The 23,324-nt window shown below is 32.7% G+C and overlaps 1 protein-coding gene across 2 annotated transcripts in view; it reads right to left on the reverse strand.

The window, feature by feature from the left end:
• raw (NDT-like domain-containing protein raw) overlaps positions 1–23,324 on the reverse strand; it is a 212,577-nt gene that overhangs the window by 171,511 nt on the left and 17,742 nt on the right. For both annotated transcript variants that reach the window (XM_075370766.1, XM_075370765.1), the window contains exon 2: positions 1,249–1,829. In XM_075370766.1, coding sequence (XP_075226881.1) covers positions 1,249–1,409 — 161 coding nt within the window. In that variant the 5' untranslated portion in view covers positions 1,410–1,829. The remainder of the gene's footprint in view (positions 1–1,248; positions 1,830–23,324) is intronic.

Consider the following 23,324-nt stretch of genomic DNA (forward strand, 5'->3'; position numbering starts at 1 on the left):
GCGTGAAAGCGCTTAAAATAGGGTAAAGTAAAATATTAAGCGATAAATAAGAGAAATTAAATTTTACAATAATAATAGTAATTATACTCTGCTGATAAGATGCAGTTTGCTAAACGAGCACTTAAAATTGACAACAATTATACACGCACAAATATTTAAAGAAACCTTTAAATAAATATCTCTGAAACTACTGAAAAAGCTTTTGTAAATATATTTACTCAAAGGTTCAACAAATTTATATAGTAAATTATACTATATACATAAATTTATTTGACATGGAAAAAACTAGTCCTAGAAATGTGGTTCCTAAAAACTTCCGAGAAAATTATACTTTACGGCGTAAAACATTAAGAGTCGATAACTCTTTTTTACTTACAGTAAATTTATTTTGAAAATTGCTAAAAATAACAAATTTTGGATCAAAAAAGTTTAATGAATTTAATAATTCAGGGGACTAATAATACATAAATTCAATTAAAAAAAATATAACTAGAAAATTAAAAAAAAGAACAAATCAAAGATAATGAAATGTTTTTAAAACAAATAAAATCCTAAAATTTAACCGACTAAGGATTAGAATATATATAAATTTATACAAACATTTTGCTTCAAAAGACTCCCGGGAAAGAGAACAATATATGTTGCTAAAACTTCACTAACCGCTCTTTTAAATAACACTGAAGGCTTACATCAATAGCTTTTGTTATACGCACCATAAAGTTAAATTGTAATTTTTACGGTATTTTAACAGATTAGACAATTACGCGCTCGTTTTAGGGTGAATACAATTAGGGTCAGACTCGTTTGCGATTATCATGACACAGAATATAAAAATATTTATTCGCTTTCAAAAAATATTAATGATATTTTCCAATTAATCGAATAAATTAAAATTTTACACGGTTCTGATAATTAATTAACACTATTACGAAACAAATTTCTCTAGTTAGCCGAGCTATTAATTTTTTCCTTTTATTTTTCTACAGGAGAAATTTAAAGGTAAAATTTAGTATATTTTCCGTTTAATATAGAGGCGAACGAAACTTAGTCATAACTCTTAATAAAACACATTTTTATGCGGTTCTTAGTGTTCAGATGGGACTTAATTTGTAAATCCCGTTTTAAATTGTATACGTAAAAACTAAAATAAACGTGCAACCGCGTAATATCGTACTTATAATAATAAATAAGCTTCATGTAAAAAAATAAACTGAGAAAAAAAACCAAAAATTGAAAATAATTTATTACCTGGCAATACGAGCTGATCGTCTTGTATTTACGGAGCGCGGCAGTTGCCATGCCGACGCAGAAGCCACTGTAGCGAAACTGCGGTTGCGCTGAACTTGACGTCTCCCTACAGTGTCGGTGCTCTTGCCCCCACCACCTCCGCCGCAATCGCTGGCTTCCATACCCCCACCGCTATATTTACTACGTATTTTAATCACTCACGGTAAACAAAACGCCACACAGCGCAGCGGCCGATGGTTTGTCATTCATAAATTTGTTCGTCGATTCGACACCAGAATGCGTGCGCACATGAGCGCTGTTTACACGACAATCATCACCGTCTCCCGTATTCATCTCGCAAACTGAAAAATTTATTTACATTTTTTTCTCTTTTTTTTATAAATAATCTTCACACAATACAAACTCGGTTATTATTAAAAGTCAGCGAAAACATAAAAAAACTAATAAATAAATATTTTTTCTTTAAACACCTTCATAATTCCACGAATAATCTCTAGAAAAACAACTTTAATTACATACTTTAATTCCAAATTTATCAGATAATTTAATTTCACACATTATTAATCCAGATGAAATTCTTCCTTCAAAAAAAAAAAAAAAAAAAATCAAATGTCTGCGACTACTTATATATATATATATATATATATATATATATATATATATGCTTGTGTAAATAAAAATAACAGCTTATAAAATTACTATTGCAAGAAATCACAATTAAAGTCCACTACTAAGAGAAAATCGAGAAAGGTTTCCAATTTGCTTAATATACATTCTACCATTCGAAAATTACCAGTTTTCGATTTATTATTATTATTACTTTATTTAATACTTTTTCCTAATACGTACGTTGCAATCTGCTCAACTAGTGAAAAATAAGCAACCCTCCCTTGCTTCAATGAAAACAGAAAGATACGTATAACATGTAAATGAAGTGTAGTCTTGTACGGACTCAGGTCGACCGTCCTGAGATGTGTAGTTAATTGAACCCCGACCACCAAAGTACATCGGTATCCAGTGTCAAGTATTCAAATTAGTTGAAATGCAGCTTATCTTTTAGTAATATTTGAACCTCAGAACCTAACGACTACGAAAATCAGCTGTTAAACAACTGATTTCCGACAAGTTTAGTGAAATATACCTCCGCCTTCTGGCGAAGGTATAGTTTACCGGTGCTAAGCAGGGGATAAAAAAGATTTCCACCTTAAAGTTAAGAAAAAAAATTAATTTACTCAATACGACGGTTGCGTGAGAAAAAAGTTTCACGTGTTAAGCTACGAGAAGCATCTTCTTACAATTCCAGCAACATTTTCGTCATCCCGTGCCGTAAGGGTTGGTCATATCAAAAATTGATTCAGACAAAAGTTTTACGTAATGTTTAAAGGACTAACGACCACTTTAAACCGACTCGATACTGTACCTTTAAAGGGAGGTACGATTCTTTTATGTTTTCGAAACCCCATTTTTTCCATTCCCTGGGCCAATGACTGCTGATATCGAAAAACTTTACTTAGATATGTTTTATATCCTTATCCAAAGAATAGCAGAACTTTAAAAGAATTCGATATTTTACTTAATAAGAAAGTTATAGCGATATTTTGTTTTTCCGAAAAAGCCCCCCCCCCCCCCACCATTTCCATTCCCATGATCCGACTTTGGCCGTTAACAAACACGACTAAGATTTTTGGAACGAATTGTTTTTAAGGAACAATTGAAAGTGATTAACGCAAAATTACGGCAGTTATCGCGTCTACATTTTTTTTTTTGTCTTCAGTCATTTGACTGGTTTGATGCAGCTCTCCAAGATTCCCTATCTAGTGCTAGTCGTTTCATTTCAGTATACCCTCTACATCCTACATCCCCAACAATTTGTTTTACATATTCCAAACGTGGCCTGCCTACACAATTTATTCCTTCTACCTGTCCTTCCAATATTAAAGCGACTATTCCAGGTTGCCTTAGTATGTGGCCTATAAGTCTGTCTCTTCTTTTAACTATATTTTTCCAAATGCTTCTTTCTTCATCTAATTTGCCGCAATACCTCTTCATTTGTCACTTTATCCACCCATCTGATTTTTAACATTCTCCTATAGCACCGCATTTCAAAAGCTTCTAATCTTTTCTTCTCAGATACTCCGATTGTTCAATTTTTGATGTAAACAAATTATATTTCTTACTGAAGGCTCGTTTAGCTTGTGCTATTCGGCATTTTATATCGCTCCTGCTTCGTCCATATTTAGTAATTCTACTTCCCAAATAACAAAATTCTTCTACCCCCATAATCTTTTCTCCTCCTATTTTCACATTCATTGGTCCATCTTTGTTATTTCTACTACACGCGTCTATAAGAAAGTGAAATATATATAAATACCGTATAAACGTATACCCCCAAACCCCAAAAGGACTTAAAAGGATTTCAAAAGGACTTTTGAATTTTGGATTCAAAAGGGTTTCTGTTCTTACATATAGATCGCCTGATTGCGTTCAGAATGAGATAACCGTTACGTATCTAATAAAATAAGACTTATTAGGATTTTCTTTCGTTATTATGAAGCTACAAAATAATCGGTAAAGGTACAATTCAATCGATATATGAAATGTCAGGATACAAATATCCAAACTTATTCTTTGTAACAGACTGCTAAAATAACTTTTAAAATGAAAAATACAATAAAAGAGAAAAACTTTTATCAAAACACTAGGTTGGTGGCCGATTTTAAAATGCAGTATATATTTTGAGCGAAATGAAAGTGTAGAAAAATAAGACGGAAAACTACAATATTTAAATAGGTAAAATTCCTTATTAATAAAGTATTCAAAACAAACAAAAAATTAATATTTTGACGTAATCAAAACGTTTGATTAATAATAATAAATTATACATAAGAAGAAAAACTTGAATGAACAGATATAGATAAAAAAAATAATGAATTAGCAAAAAAAAAAGTTACTATTATCGTCTACGATAAATAATGTGTTGGATCAGCTGAAATACAATAACTTACGATACATACAAATAGGATTGTGCGCGCACGCGCGCGTGTGTATGTGTGTACTAGTCTTTCAAGATTAAAAAAAAAATTACGAGCTCGCCAAATGCTATATACAGTGGGTCAAGGTAGACCGTAATACTGTGTACAAATATCATACTTCATTTACGTAAATTATTATTTAATCGTAGAAAATTTGTACACGAAATAAATTCTACACTTGTACTTGAATTTTTATTTTTAAGTATAAACAAATTTGCGAAACTTAAAAATAACCTTCTTATTATAATTTAAACAAAATGAAAATTCAAATTTTAAGGTCGAAATAAATTCACATAAAATTATGTTTGCGGTGGCGTTATTTGTATATATTGGTGGTCATCGCGTACGGGATTACGTGTGTACAATCGGAAGCCAGGATCTAAAAACAGATTTTTTATTTGTTTTTATTCTTTGATTTTTATTTTACGATTAAATCCAAAACAAAATCATCAAACGAAGTTCTGGGCGAAAAAACGTAAATAAGTATGATACATCATTTTGATGGCAATTATCGATGGCTTGACGAAATTTTCCATTCTGTTTTACTATGCCAATTTTTTTTTACTTAAATACACTTACAAAATTATATATATATATATATATATATCTTTCCAGATAATGAATGAATCATTCTTCTATTATACTAAGACCTTATAACTTGGCGGGAGATTTTTCCGTATTACTATGACGTCAAAAACTATATAATCGTAAAAAACTTTAATTACACCGTGAGAAATAGTCATCTTTTTTTGCGTAAAATGTAAAAAACGTGTTTTCCGTTTTATTTTTACTGGCGTAAAGAAAACGAAGATAAACCAATTTATGAAGGTGATTTTCGAAAAAGTAAAACGACGACAACAATGTAACATTCAAACGTGTTGTTCATCTAACCCTTAATTATCATTCTATCAAATACCAGTAAAATTAAATTATTTTTAAAACGTTCACGGTGTTTTTTTTTTTTTTTTAAATAATCGATTCTGGGATCTGAGATGTTTTACGACACATTTAATACGTTGAAATCGTCAGTGCGACACGATTTCACCATAAAATCTCCGCGGCGGACTGGTAGCGTCTCCGCCTTTCCTCCGGAGGTCCCGAGTTCGAATCCCGGTCAGGCATGGCATTACAATTATAATATGCCGTGTCATATTTGCAACTATTATTACTATTTGTAATATTATTGCTCTTACGATTCAAAATTTATTAAAAAATATTCCGAGTATCCATTTTCAAAACAACTTCAAAGACATTTTGAAAATTGTTTAATCGAAGTAATAATCGAGAGAGGGATAAATAATGGTTAAATGAAGATCATATTACAATATCATATTTCTACCGGCAACGGTTATTTTTACTTCTTTGTACGAAGTAAAGAAAGTATTGTGATCGCGAAAAATGTAGGTTTTCAGATTTCAACGGAAATATTCATTTTGACCGTCACTGAATCCATCTTGACTAGTTTCGACGTGACGTCTGTACGTACGTATCTATTTCGTATAACTCAAAAACGATTAGCCGTAGGATGTTGAAATTTTTGATTTAGGACTTTTATAACGTCTAGTTGTGCTCTTCCCCTTTTGAATACAATCGACAGGATCAAAAGTGTCCAAAAAAAGCCCAAAATCCAAAAATGTTAACATTTTCTTAACTGCAGGAATAGGCAGGCCCTCATTGAGAGCTTTTCAACGATATATCATAAGTGGTACTTATTTTCATCGGTTCCAGAGTTGTAGCCAAATAAAATTTTAATTAATCAAATATTTGGATCTTACAAGGGGAAGGCACATCGGTCGAATCCGACATCATTTCCTTTTTTTAACTTTTTTTTTTAATTTAAATATATCGATTTATTAATAATTATTAACTTCTGATTTAAATTTTTTTACAATAAATCATTCAATAACAATAAAAAAAATCTGAAAACGAATCAGAAGTTATTAGTGAAATAAAATTTTATGTACCTTTAAATTGTGTATATGTAATTTAATACGCGTACATGTAGTGTCGACATCAGATTTTTTTTATAGCTATCTAAATTTTATTTTCCGAAAATCTTCCGAAAAAAGGTATTCTTTTTTATATTTTCACATGAATAAAAAAGTAACAGTAAACGACATGCAAGTATAGTTTTATACATTTTATGCAAAACAAAAACTGATTCTAACGGATTTATTTAATCTATTTTCAAAGATTCAATAAAATAGCAAAGTCACCAGCCAAGTTATATGACACTAAATACATTCTGGAGACGGTGTATAAATAATACAATTTCCCATTATATAAAGGATTATTAATAAATTTGCTGCTTTAAAACTATCAGTCACAATGTTAAATTACGTAGAAAACATTTGAGTTACCGTCCAGAGTTTCTCTGAGAATAATTATATTTACTCTCTCTGAGAGTATTTTTTTTTTGTTTTGTTGCTTGATGATATCGACATATAAACTCAAAGCTTGTGCGTGGGATACCGAAATGGGATTTTGTAGTTAATGAAAAATAACACGTTTTACCGGGATTCAAACCCGGGACCTGCAGATGTAAGGCCGAGACGCTACCGTTCCGCCCCGGAGAGGGCTATGAGTTATATTCATTATATAGCCGCTTCTTTGGCGAACAGATTGAAGGTTTTTCACTTACAGAACTGAATTTCGGTACCCCTGACAAGATAATATGCAGCGGTATATTTGACTCGTTGAAGAAATAAACAGGAACCGCTTTATTCCTCATTTTACCCAATACAAGCCCCAGTGTAGGATGTTGATTTTCCTGAGAATGAATATGCTATTTTCAGCGTTCACTTAGACGTATAAATCTGTGACAGGTCATATACTAAGCACATTTTTTCCTCGACTAACGAATGATAATAGACTTGTACGGAGAATAAAATCCAGCGACAGGATACCAGGGTAAATAAATTATTATTATTGAAACGATTATATAATCAGATCGTATTATAAAAATCTTGGGTAAAACGGACTTTTTGTTTAATTCTATTGTTGTATGCAACAATCGGAAATTCCGTTCAAGTTCCTACCGAATGTATTTCTACTATTTTCAACTAGACACCGGATTTCAAGTACTTATAAAATAATCGGCCGCGAAGTTTTATGTTTCAAAAGGTGTTCCAGGAAAAAGAACGATTAATGTTACGGCAACAGGCTTAGAGGTAGAATAAGGGGGTAAACGTACGCCTGGAACACGCGTCTTTACTCCAGTCGGAGTTATAAATAAAACTTCATTTGGATTCTTCCACGTACCACGTAATTCAACAGATGGAAAATGGTTTTCGTAAAAGAAATCCGAGCCTCACCTCTAGTTATTTAGTCAGTGGCGGCTCGCGTATAGACACTGTGGAAATGTAGCACACCCTATTTCCACTTGATATTATCGATAACATTTAATATAACGAGTTTTTTTCTTTAATTCTTTGTTTATACTTCTACAATATATAATCCTTAAGCTTAATGTCAGTAGCCATCCCCCGGTTTATGAAAAAAGATACAAAAATTTTTGTATGGAACTGTGGGATTCAAAGTTCCAGCGGCGTGGTGTTTGGCTGTTGTGAGCGTACGGACATTGGAAGCTACACGCGAGGCTGCAAAGAAGAGAGAGTACTGTCGTTCCCGTAGTGCCGACCTTGGCGTGCTGGTGGAAGGTAGTTTTTTTTATACTCCGCGTGTGTATAGAACGCTCCTTGTTCGTTACCTTTTCTAGTTTAATCGGTGGAAAGAGTACGAAAGCGGTTTATTTTTTTTTCAGTAGCGATCAGAAGATGACGGAAAGCAAGGACTCTTTGATCGCCAGATCTGCTCCAAAAACGCGCTGGAAGATCAAAAGAGAAAGTAATTAGTAAAAATTAATTATGCATTTGTTTTAGTGTACATAAAAATTTAACTTAGGCACCGTTGAACTATAGTGTTATTAAGCGGACAGTTTATTAAATTATCTAATAATACTAAAAAATGTTATCTGCATTGACATTTTATTATTAAAGCATAAGCATTTTTATTTTAAGCACAATGTGCTTAAAAACCATCTATCATCATATTCTTGAATATGATAAAATATAGAATTAGATTATTAACCTGCTTCCAGCTGTTCTATTTGATTAATTTTTTTTCGTTTTTTCATTTTATAGAAAACGTTAAGCGTGGCCTTGAAAAGGCCCAGAAAAAAATTTCTGGAGTAGCACCTCCCACTAATTTTAGCTATGAGCCGCACTGTATTTAATATCTTCAAAAATCAATTTATAAAGCATACGCTTAAGCAAATCTACCCAAAAGTTTTAGCCGACAACGGGTTAAGTTCTTCCCTGATTTTCCAAGGGACTGTGGCTGCACGGTGTAAGTTAATGGAAGTCCTTGAAGTACGATTGTTTTTCTAGTTTCTCCACAAAAACCCCAGCTACGCTTAGACGTATAAATCGTCTTTTCATATTCACCCATTTTGTTGTTATTTCCTACCTACGCTTTAATTATGAGTTTTTCGAATTCCGATTAGATTAGTTTGAAGAATTTTGAAACTTATTTGAGTCGATCGACGTTTGGTATTTATCGTTAAGATGATCTGCCTAAAATACCAAACCGAGGACATTTGTTTCCTTTCTGGTGAAAATTGTCGGTAAATTCGTCTCTCTTAATTCTTCCTAATAAAGTACAATTTTTTTACAAATTTACAATTTTATCTACAAAAATTACGTAATAGAAATAAAAGAGTAGTTTTCTGATAACTTAGGGATTAAAGAAACGTGGAAAATTTGTTTAAAATATTTAATTTTTATAATGATAATCGGAAGGTTCTAAGTTCAAATCGCAATCAGATACGGTATTTTTTTATAATTTATAAAATTCATCTGACACCGTGAAACTGTAATCGGTCTTCAGCTTATTATAGTTTCCGATTAGAATATAGTTAAGACCGATTACGGTTAGTTCTGAAGTAAATAAGCAAATAATATTTCTTGTTTTGGCATCGAGCCCCGGTTAGCTGATATGTTAGTCGTTAGGATAAGAATGAATGTGTGAATTCGGCGATGGAGCTGCGGTGCGGGAGGTTGTAGGCATTAACCTCGCTTCCGAAAACGGAGCACGTCAGAGAGAGAAAGGGTATGTTTTCATTATACTCTTATTAAATTTTTTCTTGATTTTTACTTCCTTGTACTAAGTAAAGAAAGTGTTGTGATCGCGAAAAATTTCGGTTTTCAGATTTCAACGGAAATATCCATTTTGGCCATACCTGAATCCATTTTGACAGGTTCGGTGTAACGTCTGTACGTGTACGTACGTACATATGTATGTATCTCGCATAACTCAAAAACGATTAGCCGAAGGATATTGAAATTTTTGATTTATGACTGTTGTAACATCTAGTTGTGCACATCCTCTTTTGACTGGATCAGAAGTATTCAAAAAAGCTCAAAATCCAAAAAAAATTGGATTTTGGACGTTTTCTTAATTGGAGTATTAAACTCTCATTGAAAGCTTTTCAACGAAATATCATAAGCGGTTGTAATTTTCATCGGTTCCAGAGTTATAGCCACATAACATTTTAATTAATGAAATATTTGGATCTTACGACGGAAGGCACATCGGTTCGAATCAGACTTCATTTCCTTTTTATTTAACTTTTTTTTTTTAATTAAAATATTTATTAATAATTATTAACCCGTGACTGTAAAAAAAAATTTACAATAAATAATTATTCAATAATAACAATAAAATAAAAAAAATATGAAAAAAAATCAGAAGTTACAGCAGAAATAAAAATTTATGTACTTTTAAAAATGTGTATATGTAATTTAATAGGCATTACATATGTGTATATGTAACAGACTTGTTGAAACATCTGATTATTTAATATTAATTGAAAATTATAATTTAGAATGGTATTATTTTTGGATTTTCTAGTTTAATTTTGTTTAATTATTCTGGAATTTCTGTTTAATTTTATTTACATTAAAGTTAACTACAGAGTAACTGAAAAATATACCCTCAGAAGAACAACATATACACTAAGGCACACATGCCCGATCTTTAATAAATTGCAATACATTCTTATCTTTTAGTTCATTAGTCCTCTGATATTGTCGGACAATACCTCCCCCTACGACGTAGTCGATCATCATTTCGTTTATTTCTTTTATGTTGCCAATAATTTAATCGGTTTGATGTAATTATTCTGACCTTAATTTATGTACACGTTCTCTAGTTCCAGCAGTTGCGTAACTGTCCGCTTTATGAAAGAATTGGAGGATGTGTCTCACTTTCAAACGAAATAAGTTTAAATTAAGCGCAGCAAAAAATATGTATCTGTAATTTAATAGGCGTACAAGGAAGTCATGTGATGTCCATGTCAGATTTTTGAGTAGATTGAATTGTAAGACAAAATTGTAGTCGTTGCGTTCAACGCTTATTTTATCCGTATGAGAATAATTTACGGTGTTTAAAAGACTCGATCAAATAATGATCCGAGTGCATAGAATAATTGGAGTTAGATAAGAGCTATTTTTGAGTGTAATCCTCGGTGTTAGCGGAAGGCGCAGGGATCGCGCTTCCGCGAATCGGTTAATTTGATAGTTTACGGTTATAAGTTACGGTAGGTGGTCTTGGTCGGAAGAGGCCATACCGTAGGCGATCGTACGTTGTGGAAAGACTCATGGAAATACCTGCCTAGGCGTTTTCACCGGTAGCATCCTGACAGAGGCCAAATCTGTGACTGTGTTGTGTTATCGGGTTTAGAGGGTCTTTACCTCCGGTAAAGCTCATCAAAACTAGGAACGAAGGGAGTGATATGGCGATCGGGATCGTCACAAGGCGAATATCTTTTTCAGAAGATCTTCAAGACGTAATCTTCTCCTGCGGAGGTCAGAATGGTCGATCTAAAATCTTACTTTTATTTTTTTTTACAATTCTTTGATACCGAATACTGAAAACTGTGGTCAACTATCTAAACAAAAAGCACATTAATTTAGTCGACGCTGTTTTAATTTCAATATAAAAAAATAAAATTTATTCTGAGAATTTAAATTCCAGCAATACAACTTGCAAGAGAGATGTATTGGCGTTAAGATAATTAATTAAAATGAAGCCATCACCTAAATATGAACCATATTTACAATTGACTTGTCTTTACGTAGATCTTACAACGTAACAAACAAATTCATTATAAACTAAAATACTTTAATTTGTGGGTGTACGATAGTCGATGCAAATAAAGTTAATGATAAATGTGTTTTTTTTTTCAATTATACGTTAGCAATGATATCATTATTCGGAAATCAGCTGATTTCGAAGTCGAGCGTTCTACGTTTCAAATCCTAGTAAAGACAGTTAGTTACTTTTATACGGATTTGAATACTAGATCGTGGATACCGGTGTTCTTTGGCGGTTGGGTTCAATTAACCACACATCTCAAGAACGGTCGACCTTTTCCTTTCTTTTTCCTGTTTAGCCTCAGGTAACTACCGTTTAGATAATTCTTCAGAGGATGAATGAAGATGATATGTATGAGTGTAAATGAAGTGTAGTATTGTACATTCTAAGTTCGACCGTTCCTGAGATGTGTGGTTAATTGAAACCCAACCGCCAAAGAACACCGGTATCCACGATCTAGTATTCAAATCCTTGTAAAAATAACTGGCTTTACTAGGACTTGAACGCTGTAACTATCGACTTCCAAATCAACTGATTTGGGAAGACGCGTTAACCACTAAACCAACCCGGTGGGTTAGGAACGGTCGACCTGACATTACTAGACTACACTTCATTCACATTCATACATATCATCTGAAGTAGTACCTTACGGTGGTCCGGAAGCTAAACAGAAAAAGAAAGTGGAACATATACTACTTAATGACTTTTACATACTTGCATACGTAGTATGCAAGAGAATTCTGTATGATGTGAGTATGAATGTGTATTGTCACCTGAGGAAGCTTAGAGAATTCTAAGTGAAACGTAGCTAATTAATTTGTAAGTTGAATAGTTGATTGCTAAACCTAAGATATTAATAAAAGATAATATTTTTAAGTAAAATATGTCTTGTTATTATATTTAATTCTATTTAATCAATAGAAAAAATAGACTTAAATAAATTACATTTAAGTTAATATTTCATATATATATATATATATATATATATATATATATATAAAATAGATAGATAGAGAGAGAGGGTGATGGACAGACATATGTTATTTCAAATAGTCTATTTATTTATTCATCTAGAAACATAAAGGTGACGCCCAATAACAACTGCTATATATAAGATAGAAGATAATGAAATTCGTAGCGTATGAAAAATGCCATGGCTGACCGATATTCGAACTTTATACTAATTAAATTGTCGTTATCTTATACTGAACATCTACTGATTTAAAGAAAATTATTTGTTTTAAAGTACAATACATTCTTTCATTTATTTATTTTTTATTAGTCGGTAATTTTCTATTGCTTACTGCATTATTTATGTAGTTTATACCTTTAAATTGTTTCATATTAAGTAAAAAATGTTAAAACGCTTATTACTTTTTCATTACTTATTAGATTATCTGATAAACACGTTCAAATAAATAAAAAATACTGACATTGTTAGTTACATATTTTATTATTATATAGAATCGGGTGAGAGAATTAACTTCCCTTCTTGATGTCTTTTAATTAGGTACTAAATTTATTTTTTTATTCCATATGTGTTTCTTTGAAATAACTTGAACTTTGTGAATGATCTATGCAACCCCATTCGTATATTCTCTACTTGCTACAAAAATTCATACGATATTATTATTTTAAGGAAATGAATAAAACCTTTAAATTTTCACAATATTTTATATTTCCTCTACGATTATCGTAATTGATTTGAGTGTAATTTTCTGCCCTTCATAGCATTGAATATTCGTATCTGATGAGTTCCTAAGTTTAAAACAAACTAAAGAAATCGGTAAAAACTTACTATATATTGATTTGGCGTCAACTTCAAAATAAAAATTTAAAAATCGGGCGGGGCTGTGTCGGGGCGCACGACCGTTGGTTTAACGTGAAACGTTTCAGACCTTGGATGAAGTTCCTCCGAGCTACAGACCGGCCGATGGGAGAGCCACCGTCGTATCTTTTTTTTTGAACAAGACTGAAAGTCTTCGATGGAAAATTTTAGTTCCTTCATTTGGCCAACTCTATAGATAAACTGGTCGGTCTGTATGTCATCGAGTCACTTTTTATATATTGGATTGAAATAAAAACGAGACACTGACTGCGTACTAAATTTAAGTTTAACATAAAACAGACAGTAAGTGGTACATGATATTTATTTCGACTAATATTCGACGACAATTTTGTTCAAATCGGTCTGTGATATGAGAAGTAAGAGACATAAGGTATAATAAGCAGCCGTAGAAGTACTCGCGCCTTCGGCGTCGTTCGCTGAGCGCGCCGTGTCAGCTTTGCGACGCTCCTGATACAGTATCGCTCGCTCGGCACCGGATATCGAAGTACCTGTACGTGGCCCATAACCTCCCCTTTCCAACGATATGCGTAATTTATATTTCCGGCTGGCTTTTGCGCGGCTGGCTTTTGAGGCAGACATACTGAATATTTATACTTTTTTACACGTTTTCTTTAATTTTTTATAGATAAATATTGTCAAAAATACACTTATTATTACTTAAATCGATCTATCTCGACAAACTCTAAACATAAACACACTAATCGCCGCGCTATCACGTCTAAGTTGTGAGCTACACTGAATGGTAATGATCGAGAATACCAGTTTTGGCCGTTCTGCGCTGTACCCCCCGTACCCGCCAACCCGCTTGCCAGTGACGCAAACTCAAAATCGCATCGGCGAGCTGACCGTGTAAGTTATAAAATGACACCGCATTTACCTCTAGTTAGGGAGTTATTACAAATTTCTGTACTGATACCCGTATGTTTCGGTTGATTTTAAAGACGTTTCGCGTCAAAATTAATTTTTTGTTTAAATTTTTACAGTTTATTTTATATTTTTATTACACGACTGCCCAAAAAAGAGCGTAATGTATTTATTAGGATTATGTATGTTCCACCATAGCAGCTCAACAGATGAAACGATTTAGATGTACGACCCCAAGTTGGAATCCTTAAGTTACCGGGAGTTTCAGAGACTATATACATATATATGTTTAAATAAATTTTAAAAAAATTGTACAATATACAGAACTGTCACCCGCACGCTCTTTAATTATCCTATATTAAAGAGCAACGTGTTTTTTTGGCCTTCGAGGTTTTTAATTTTTATTATTTATCTCTTGTTTTGATTTAAAAGATGGTTAGCCTACGAAAAACTTACGGTTCATATGATCAAAAATCGTTAGAATAAAACTAAAAAAAATAAACCTGCAACTTTACTTTAAAAATACAGAAACGAAATCTCTTCAATAAGAATTTTATTAAACATATGTTATGTTAAAAGAAATATGAAAATATGCAAATGAGGTTTTGCCGTTTATTTTTATTTATTATTATTATTTTTTTCATTTATATTCAACTACTTTCCGTTAAACTAATAATAAATAGGTTTGCGGTAAATAAAATTATTTATATAAGGTCTAAATAGATTTCTCTAATATGTCCCGTAAATCAATACTTGAATCGCTTTTTGGAGTTGATAATGTTGCACCGGTTTCTCAGTTTTATTCTGAACTGTTTGTTCCTCTGTGAAATTAAAACCGATGACTCTTTCTTTTTTAAAATCTAGAATAAAATCCCTCTATAAAACGATCGGTATCGCATCGTATTCCCAGATTTTATCTTCTTTTTTTTTAATCGGCATTATTCCGGAGGTGAAATTTTCGATATTGAGTTAAATATGCCCCTTCAGAGATAGCTGTACAGTGACAAAAATTGCATTTAAAGAAAATTCCAATTTGTATTTTGGTTTTTGTTTCATTACAATCGGACAATTCGATCAGGAAAAACTGCGAGTTAAAATTACCCGACGGCAGTTATTTTAATTATTTTTTAAGCCCATATTCAAACCTCCTGTTCAGCCTCCCTGAGATGTATTTAGAAATTTTCCACTTTTCTAGAATTATTACGGGTATGAACTTCCCTGGTACAAATTATAATTTTTATAGGTTGTCAGAAATTCCACTAGAATTAAACAAATTTGGGGATCGCTTTTTAATAGAATACTCAGCAATAATATATTAAAATGAACGAATTCAGAAAAATATGCGCTAACGAAAGTCAATTACTTTATGTTTTTGCAAAAGGGATGTAAAAATTATAACCAAACAACATAAAGATTCCTCAATCCGATTGTAAAAATTAAATTTTTCTTTAAAAAACACAAATTGGTGGAATCAAGAAAACGAATGATAGATAGCCATTTTTGCATTGAACACTTCTGTTCATTACGATACCGTACATTCTGAAACTTAATAGCATGGTATACGTCTTCATTACATTCTGTATGCGATTACAATATAAAAATCCACGTAATCCTACCCTACTAAACAGCATTTACGCGTGTGTCTGTGGGTGCGTCCTCCTTAGCTTAGCACCGGAATGTACCGATCACTAGCGGAAAATCCCGATTCGTTAGGACACATCTCGTGATGGTCAGGTGTAAACTCTATATATTATTATACAATGATATACCGCATATATTGCGAAATATCGAGGTTTTGGGAAAATTGAGTACTTTTTAACCGGATCCGAATTTTCGGACGAAAATCGCAAATATATCGAAAACGGTCGGTCCTAGCGCTCTGAAAAATTTTTCGAACGTCCAGTACGATAACGCATTCCGCTTCCAGTGATACCCGTCGGATGATAATAGTTTCAAGTGCCCCAGGGGCGCCGTTCGGAAATTGGGGAGGAGATGCGATGAGATGCCACCGTAATATTTCTGCAACCGCACGTCCGATTTTCACGATTCAAACGGCGTATGTATCAGAAGGTTGAGCGCTAACTGTTTAACGAACCGGGTACACTCTTGACCGACCAGTTCTTGATTATCCGGAAATTAAATCGTTTAACCCTGTTTTGATTGCACTCGCCACCGTAAAACGTACCGATCCGATTTTTCGCTAAATACGCTCAAACCTGTGCGTTAGCGCATCTGTAAAGTGTAATCTTATAAAGACTAAAAAGTAGGAATAAAAAATATATAAAAAAAACTATTTTTACCATTCTTATATAAAAATGCACTAAAAAGTAAAAAATAATTTTAGAACAGTATCTCGGAATGGATTTGACAACGAGTTTTGATGGTGATATGTAACATTATGTGAAAGTCATAGCTTCAAATTAAAAATTTGATATTTTTGACAATTTTCTTCACATGCGCGATGAATGGCCTAAAGAGTAGGGTGCTGCAGCACCCCATTCAGGTTAAATAACACTACAGGTAAAGTAATGTCATTCCAATTAGTAGATCTGAACGAATCAGGCTACTAACTTGCCTCGTTAAAATTCTTTTGACCTTAAATGTATCGTAACTCAAGAATGACTCGAACAATCCGCATCAAAAAAAAAAAGTTTTTCAAACAAAAAATCAAAATCCATTGTTACCCTTTAACTCAGAATTTAAAAAAGAATCTGGAAATTAGTTTTTTTCATATTCATATGAAGATTACATATACTAAGAATCAATTTGATATCTTCATTTGTTAGCGAGAAATTAAAAAAAAAATATTAAATGTCATTGTTACTCTATTTTAATACTTTAAATTCGGAAATTCAAAAAAATCGTTTGATAGTGTGCACTTACACCGTAAGAAGAATTAATTTTTAATCAAATTATCTTTAATAGTTTTCCCTGTGCGTTGATAAATCAGTCAGTCAGGACTAATTTTCTTAAAGTTTCGCGGAAAATACATTCAAATATCAAAAATTTCTTCAAATAGTGAATTTAAATAATTTTCCATTTAATATATCGAAAATAAAGCGAATTATAAGAAGTGAAAAAAAAAATATATATATATATATATATATTAATATACTATATATATATAATATATTATTGCTGAGTATAAAAATATAAAAGTGAATTTCCGGTATAAAATAAAAAAAATAATTATAATAATCAGTTGGTTTAATGAGAAGTAAGGCTTGAACAAACGCAATAAAATCTAATCGGATCGACTTGAAAACGAATGAAGATTACAAACACTCCCGTTCACGGATGACAAATACTAAAATATTACTCAAATTACGTTCATTAGTATTAGGATTACGTTCAGAGTATGGAGTACGTTGTACAATAGCGAATAATACAAATATATTAATTCAAGTGGAAATAATCATTTATGGTATCCCATTATATTAATGAATAATTTAATCAAAATAAAAGTCACCGAACGATTTATTAAACGTTACTTTTATCTATCGATTACTGATTAAACCAAGTAAAGATGCATATTCGTGTTTGTAAAATAAATACGTAATCAAAGTGATAAAATTAATGATAAACTTCAACGTGAAGAATAGTCTAAAACAATAAAATGTCAAGTAATTTACGTATTACCGATTTTATTAAGTTCAAGACTATATAAAATTATTTTACAATCTTATACAGATATTAAGATATCCATAGTGATCGAACTTATGAAAATTTTATTAGAGAATATTTTTTTCTAATTTATCAAAAATTAATGCAATTGAATAAAAAAAAAAACACCTAATGAAAACACACTGCGGTTATAAACCTTTCTCTTTTATATTTAACTCCTAACTTCCCTTTCCAACAATATGAGTTTATTATCTTTTTCTCCAAGATTTAAAAGGAGAGCTGTATTTTATAACCGGTTACCACATCACTGTCGATTAACATAACAGAACACCGGCTTATGACCCCTCTAGCTTCAAACCCAAACTATTAAAGAACGCCTAAGTTTATAAAAAAATAATAATTAATTTGATAAAGAAAAGGAATAGACCTCCTTATTTACGTGTCCTTGTTATAATGCTATAATTAAACAAACGTTATTATTATTACCTTCCTTCCCTGAAAAAAAAAAACATGTTCTTTCCTTCCTTCCTACTGAAACATACAAGAATAATGAAACAGACAAATGACAACGGTGGAAAAACTATATATTAGAATAAACTGAAACCGTATTTCGTATATTCATTATTTAATATATATGAGAGGTCGATCAAAAAATAAGTTACACCCTTGCCGTATTCTTGAACTGAAAGGGATATATTAATGTGTTGTTGTGGCACGGCAACAGCACTGGCTGTGTTGTTTTCATGCTCCCCCAGCAACAATTCTGTACGACATTCAGTACGTGTGTAGTGTCGTCATTATGGCGTGTCCTCTAAAGGTTTCGTCCACCATAGAAGTGCGTTCAGTAGTCCGATTTTTGCGGGCAAAAAATTACAATTGTGAAATCATCGCCAAATTGTTGAGGTATACGGCGAGAATATAATGTTACGCCCCGTGATCACAAAACGGTGCCAAACGTTCAGAAACGGAAGAACAAATGTGACTGATGAAATGCGTGCTGGGCGTCCTTCAAATGCAAATACGACGGGTAACGCGGAACGCGTGAATGAAGTGATGAATGAGTAACCGGCGCATTAAAATTAGAGATATTGCAAGTGAACTTAACATCAATTACGGTAGTGTGTTTGCGATTATTCACGATCGGCTTTTTTACCGTAAGAAGTGTGCACGATGGGTGCCACATCTGTTGACCGACAACCACAAACCAACGTTTTGCGTCTGCTATTTCTTTTCATCAACGTTATTCCAAAACACAGTTTTTGAAACAAATCATGACAGGGGATGAATACCGGATGCTTCATTACACTGCTGAGACTAAAGGAACAACACATGAATGGAGACACAAAAATACGCCGCAGCCAAAAAGTGAAAACATCCTCACATGTTCGAACGGTTATGCTGAATTTAATGGGAGTTATGAATTTATGCCCCCAGGAGCAACAATCGATGCCGAATCTTACTGTGAGACTTTAAAAAAATTGCGTAAAGCCATTGAAGATCGAAGACCCGGAAGATTGAGCGATATCGCTTTTCTTCACGACAACGCTGCTCTATTCAGCTCATGTGACAAAGGAGTTACTGTAAAAATTCAAGCGGGAAGTGTGGTCTCATCCGCCTTACAGCCCCGACCTAGCACCCTGTGAATACCACCTGCTTGGTCATCTCAAGCGAGACCTGGCAGAAGAACGTTCCGCTAATGATGAAGAACTGAAGGAAACTGTCCTTAAAATGGTTGAAGGAAGTTGGGCGAAATTTTTATGAGAGTGAAATTGAAAAACTTGTCACAAGATATGAAAAGTGTTTATAAAAACTTGGTGATTAAGTCAAAAAAAATAGATAAAAATATATAGTTTTTGTTCAATAAAAAAAAATTGTCTTATAAATATGTGTTTGTCTCATAGATGTAGTGTAACTTACTTTCTGATCGTTCCTCGTGTGTGTATATATATATGTATATTTATACATAGAGTAATTCAGAAGGATAAGGGAATAATTTGGGAACTGATTCTAAAGTTTGAAATAAGAAAAAAGTTCATATAAACAATGTCCGAAAACGCTTTGTTATCGAATTACGGCTAGCTAAATATTTTTCCAGGATTTCAGTTCCCCCGGTTAAATGAGGTCATATTGAAATTTTTAAGACGTTATATAAGGAGTAAGCTTGATGTTTTCTTTCATTTTTTGACCTGAAAAATCGAATGAAACAGGTCTCAGAACTGTGTCTCCGTAGTTTTCATGATATCTAAGTAAAACAAAGAACAATTTGATGAAAAAAAACAAATTTTTTTAGGTTTGAAGTACACAGTAGTTGTTAAATGACTAATAAATGCGTAAATTTTATTATCAAAACTTGCACAGAATTTAATTATGAGAAAATTGATGAAATAAAATCTATGAAAAATAAAAAAAAAACAAATTTAACTTCTATTATTCAGAACAAAATGATATTACGGATTTGTAGAAATTTAAGATATCTGTTTTTGGTACAATAAATTTAGACCTCGAAAATTTAGGTTGGTAACACTAACTGTACGCTTCGAAATTAATTTGAATACCACTCATTGTTTTGAGTGAAATTCTTTACGGATATGAAATATGAACATTAATAAAAGGGATAATAAAAATAATCGTGTTTTTTTTTAAATGTGGCGACTGTCGTTGAAAATAAAATATACCGGCGACAGAAATTTATCAATAGATGAACTACGTGACAGGTAGGATGATATCTTTATAATGACGTCTACGGTCATAGATTGGTTGATGTCCGGATCAGATATCAATTGGAGAGCATCCTGAACGGTTCATGCAAGGAGCCCCACTACACTACGCGAGTGTACGACACTGGCCGGATGAAACTTTTCCTCAATACTGGATCGGCCGCAGAAGATTTGTTAAATACGTTCCGCTCCACGGTCGCCAGATTTGAATCCAATGGACTTTTCATTCTGGTGATAAACTGAGGTGGTGAAGAACCTGGAAACCAGGCAAAAAGGACTACCCACCGGGTTGGTCTAGTGGTTAACGCGTCTTCCTAAATCGGCTGATTTGGAAGTCGAGAGTTCCAGCGTTCAAGTCCTAGTAAAGCCGGTTATTTTTACACGGATTTGAATACTAGATCGTGGATACCGGTGTTCTTTGGTGGTTGGGTTTCAATTAACCACACATCTCAGGAACGGTCGAACTGAGAATGTACAAGACTTCACTTGATTTACACTCATACATATCATCTTCATTCATCCTCTGAAGAATTATCTTCAGATAACGGTAGTTACCAGAGGCTAAACAGGAAAAAGAAAGAAAGGGAAAAAGGACTGACGATAGTTAGTGGCAGAATAGATAAGTAGGCGGTTAGTAGTAGTTTTAAATGTTTTCCTGGCTTTCGAGTATTCGTTTAGTTTTGTTGATTTATGCTTTGTGTTTTGTCTGTTAAGTTTTCAATTTTATATTTTACGAATTATGTTATTTTTTATGCTTTGATCGGTATTGGTCAGAATAAAGATCATTCCACAACTTTAATGAAATACCAACTCTCCCGATTAGCTGCTTCGTAACTAGCTGATAACGCAAATAAATAATACGGATTACCGTCACATTAGGACACGAATTATAGACCAAATTTAATGGTTTTATGTGCTATTTTAATAAAAATAATGGACCTTGTAAACAATCAGAAGATGATTTAAATAGTAAATTTAAGATAAATAACATACTATACTTTTTCAACCGATTAAATTAACATTTCGTGCGGTTTGTTTAAAAAAAAAATACAATCTGGATTTCTGAAAATTACGTTAGCTTTTAACTGAATTTATATTTTAAAATCAATACTAGTAGCAGGGCATCCCTACGACACGTCTCCGCAGCTAGGCCCTCCGGGCGGGCGGCGTCTTGGAATGGACTTATTACGTGTCCAGAATTGTGTAAAGTAAATTTTTTTGAATGATGACAAAAGTTAAATTAGAAATTTAACTCTAGAAATTGATACAAACGAATCCGGATTCTCAGCTAGCGATCGGTACACTACGGTGCCTACTTTTGGGTTATAGTTCATTATTTTATGAAGAAAAACAATCATATAAATAAACAAAAAATATATTTTTTTTAAATTTGAACACATCACTCTTAAATTAAACGCACTAAAAATAAAAAAATAATTTTAGGACGTTATCTTAGAACGGATGTGACAACAAGCTTTGATGGTGACATCTAAGATTATCTGAAAGTCATAGCATCAAATATAAAATTTCATATTTTTGTCGATTTTTTCATATGGGTGATGCATATCCTAAAGAGTGGGGTTCCCACTCTTTAAAGTTTGTTGTCAAATCCATTTTGAGATAATCCATTTTGAGTGCGTTTAATTTAAGTGTTGTTTTAAATTTTTTTTTTACGTAACTTTTATTTTCTACTTTTTAGGCTTCATACGTTTATACTTTACAGCTGCGCTAGCGCACAGGTTTGAACGTATTTAGCGAAAGGTCGGATCGGTACGTTTTACGGTGGGTGAGTGCAATCCAAATATAGAGCTAAACGATTTAATTTCCGGATAATCAAGATCCGGTCGATCAAAAGTGTACCCGATGGGTTAAACAGTTAGCGCTCGTACTGCTGATACATACGCCGTTTGAATCGTGAAAATCAGACGTGCGGTTGCAGAGATATTACGGTGGCACCACATCGTATCCCCTCTCCAATTTCCGAACGGCGACCCGGGGATACTTGAAAATAATATCATCTGACGGGTACTACTGGGAGCGGAAAGTTTCTCATGGTGGGGGTGGAAAAAATTTTTCAGAGCGCTAGGACCGACCGTTTTCGAGATATTTGCGATTTTCGTCCGAAAATTCGGATCCGGTTAAAAAGTACTAAATTTTCGCAAAACTTCGCTTTTCCCATTTATATCGATATATAATAACATAACATGTATCCACCTGACCACCACGAGACATGTAATAACGAATCGGGATTTTCCGCTAGTGATCGGTACATTCCGGTGCTAAGCTAAGGGGGACGCACACACAGACACAGACGAAAATGCTGTTTAGTAGGGTAGGATAAAATTAAATTCACAACAAATTCTTTTTATAAATTTTTTACTAGCTATAACTTGAAAATGTAATGTTTCTGGATACAAGTTCGTGTGACTTTTTTTTTGCTTCAAATGAGTTCCAGAAATAAGTTAAATGAGTGATCGGGGAGGGAGTAAAACTTCTTACTCGCTACATAAAATAAAACAAAGAAGTGAGAATGTAAACATAAGTAAATATTTTGAAACTGATCAATTATATCACAGCATTGAAAAGAATAGAAAATATGAAATTAGTTGAACGACTACAAAATAACCCTCACTACAAAAAAAGTTACATTTTAATTTCAACAGTAGAATTTATAAATAGGTTTAATAAATTTTCATCCCTAACCTTGCCAAATTAATATATTGCAACCTCGAAAAAAAAGAATTAGCGTAATTTTTTCTTTGATCGTACAATGAACTAAAGAGATTTTTAATTTTATTTATAAAGAAAACAATCCGAGTATTTAAGATGATTAAG

Source organism: Lycorma delicatula, chromosome 7 (genome assembly GCF_047948215.1).
Source record: "Lycorma delicatula isolate Av1 chromosome 7, ASM4794821v1, whole genome shotgun sequence".
In the NCBI taxonomy this organism is placed as follows: domain Eukaryota; kingdom Metazoa; phylum Arthropoda; class Insecta; order Hemiptera; family Fulgoridae; genus Lycorma; species Lycorma delicatula.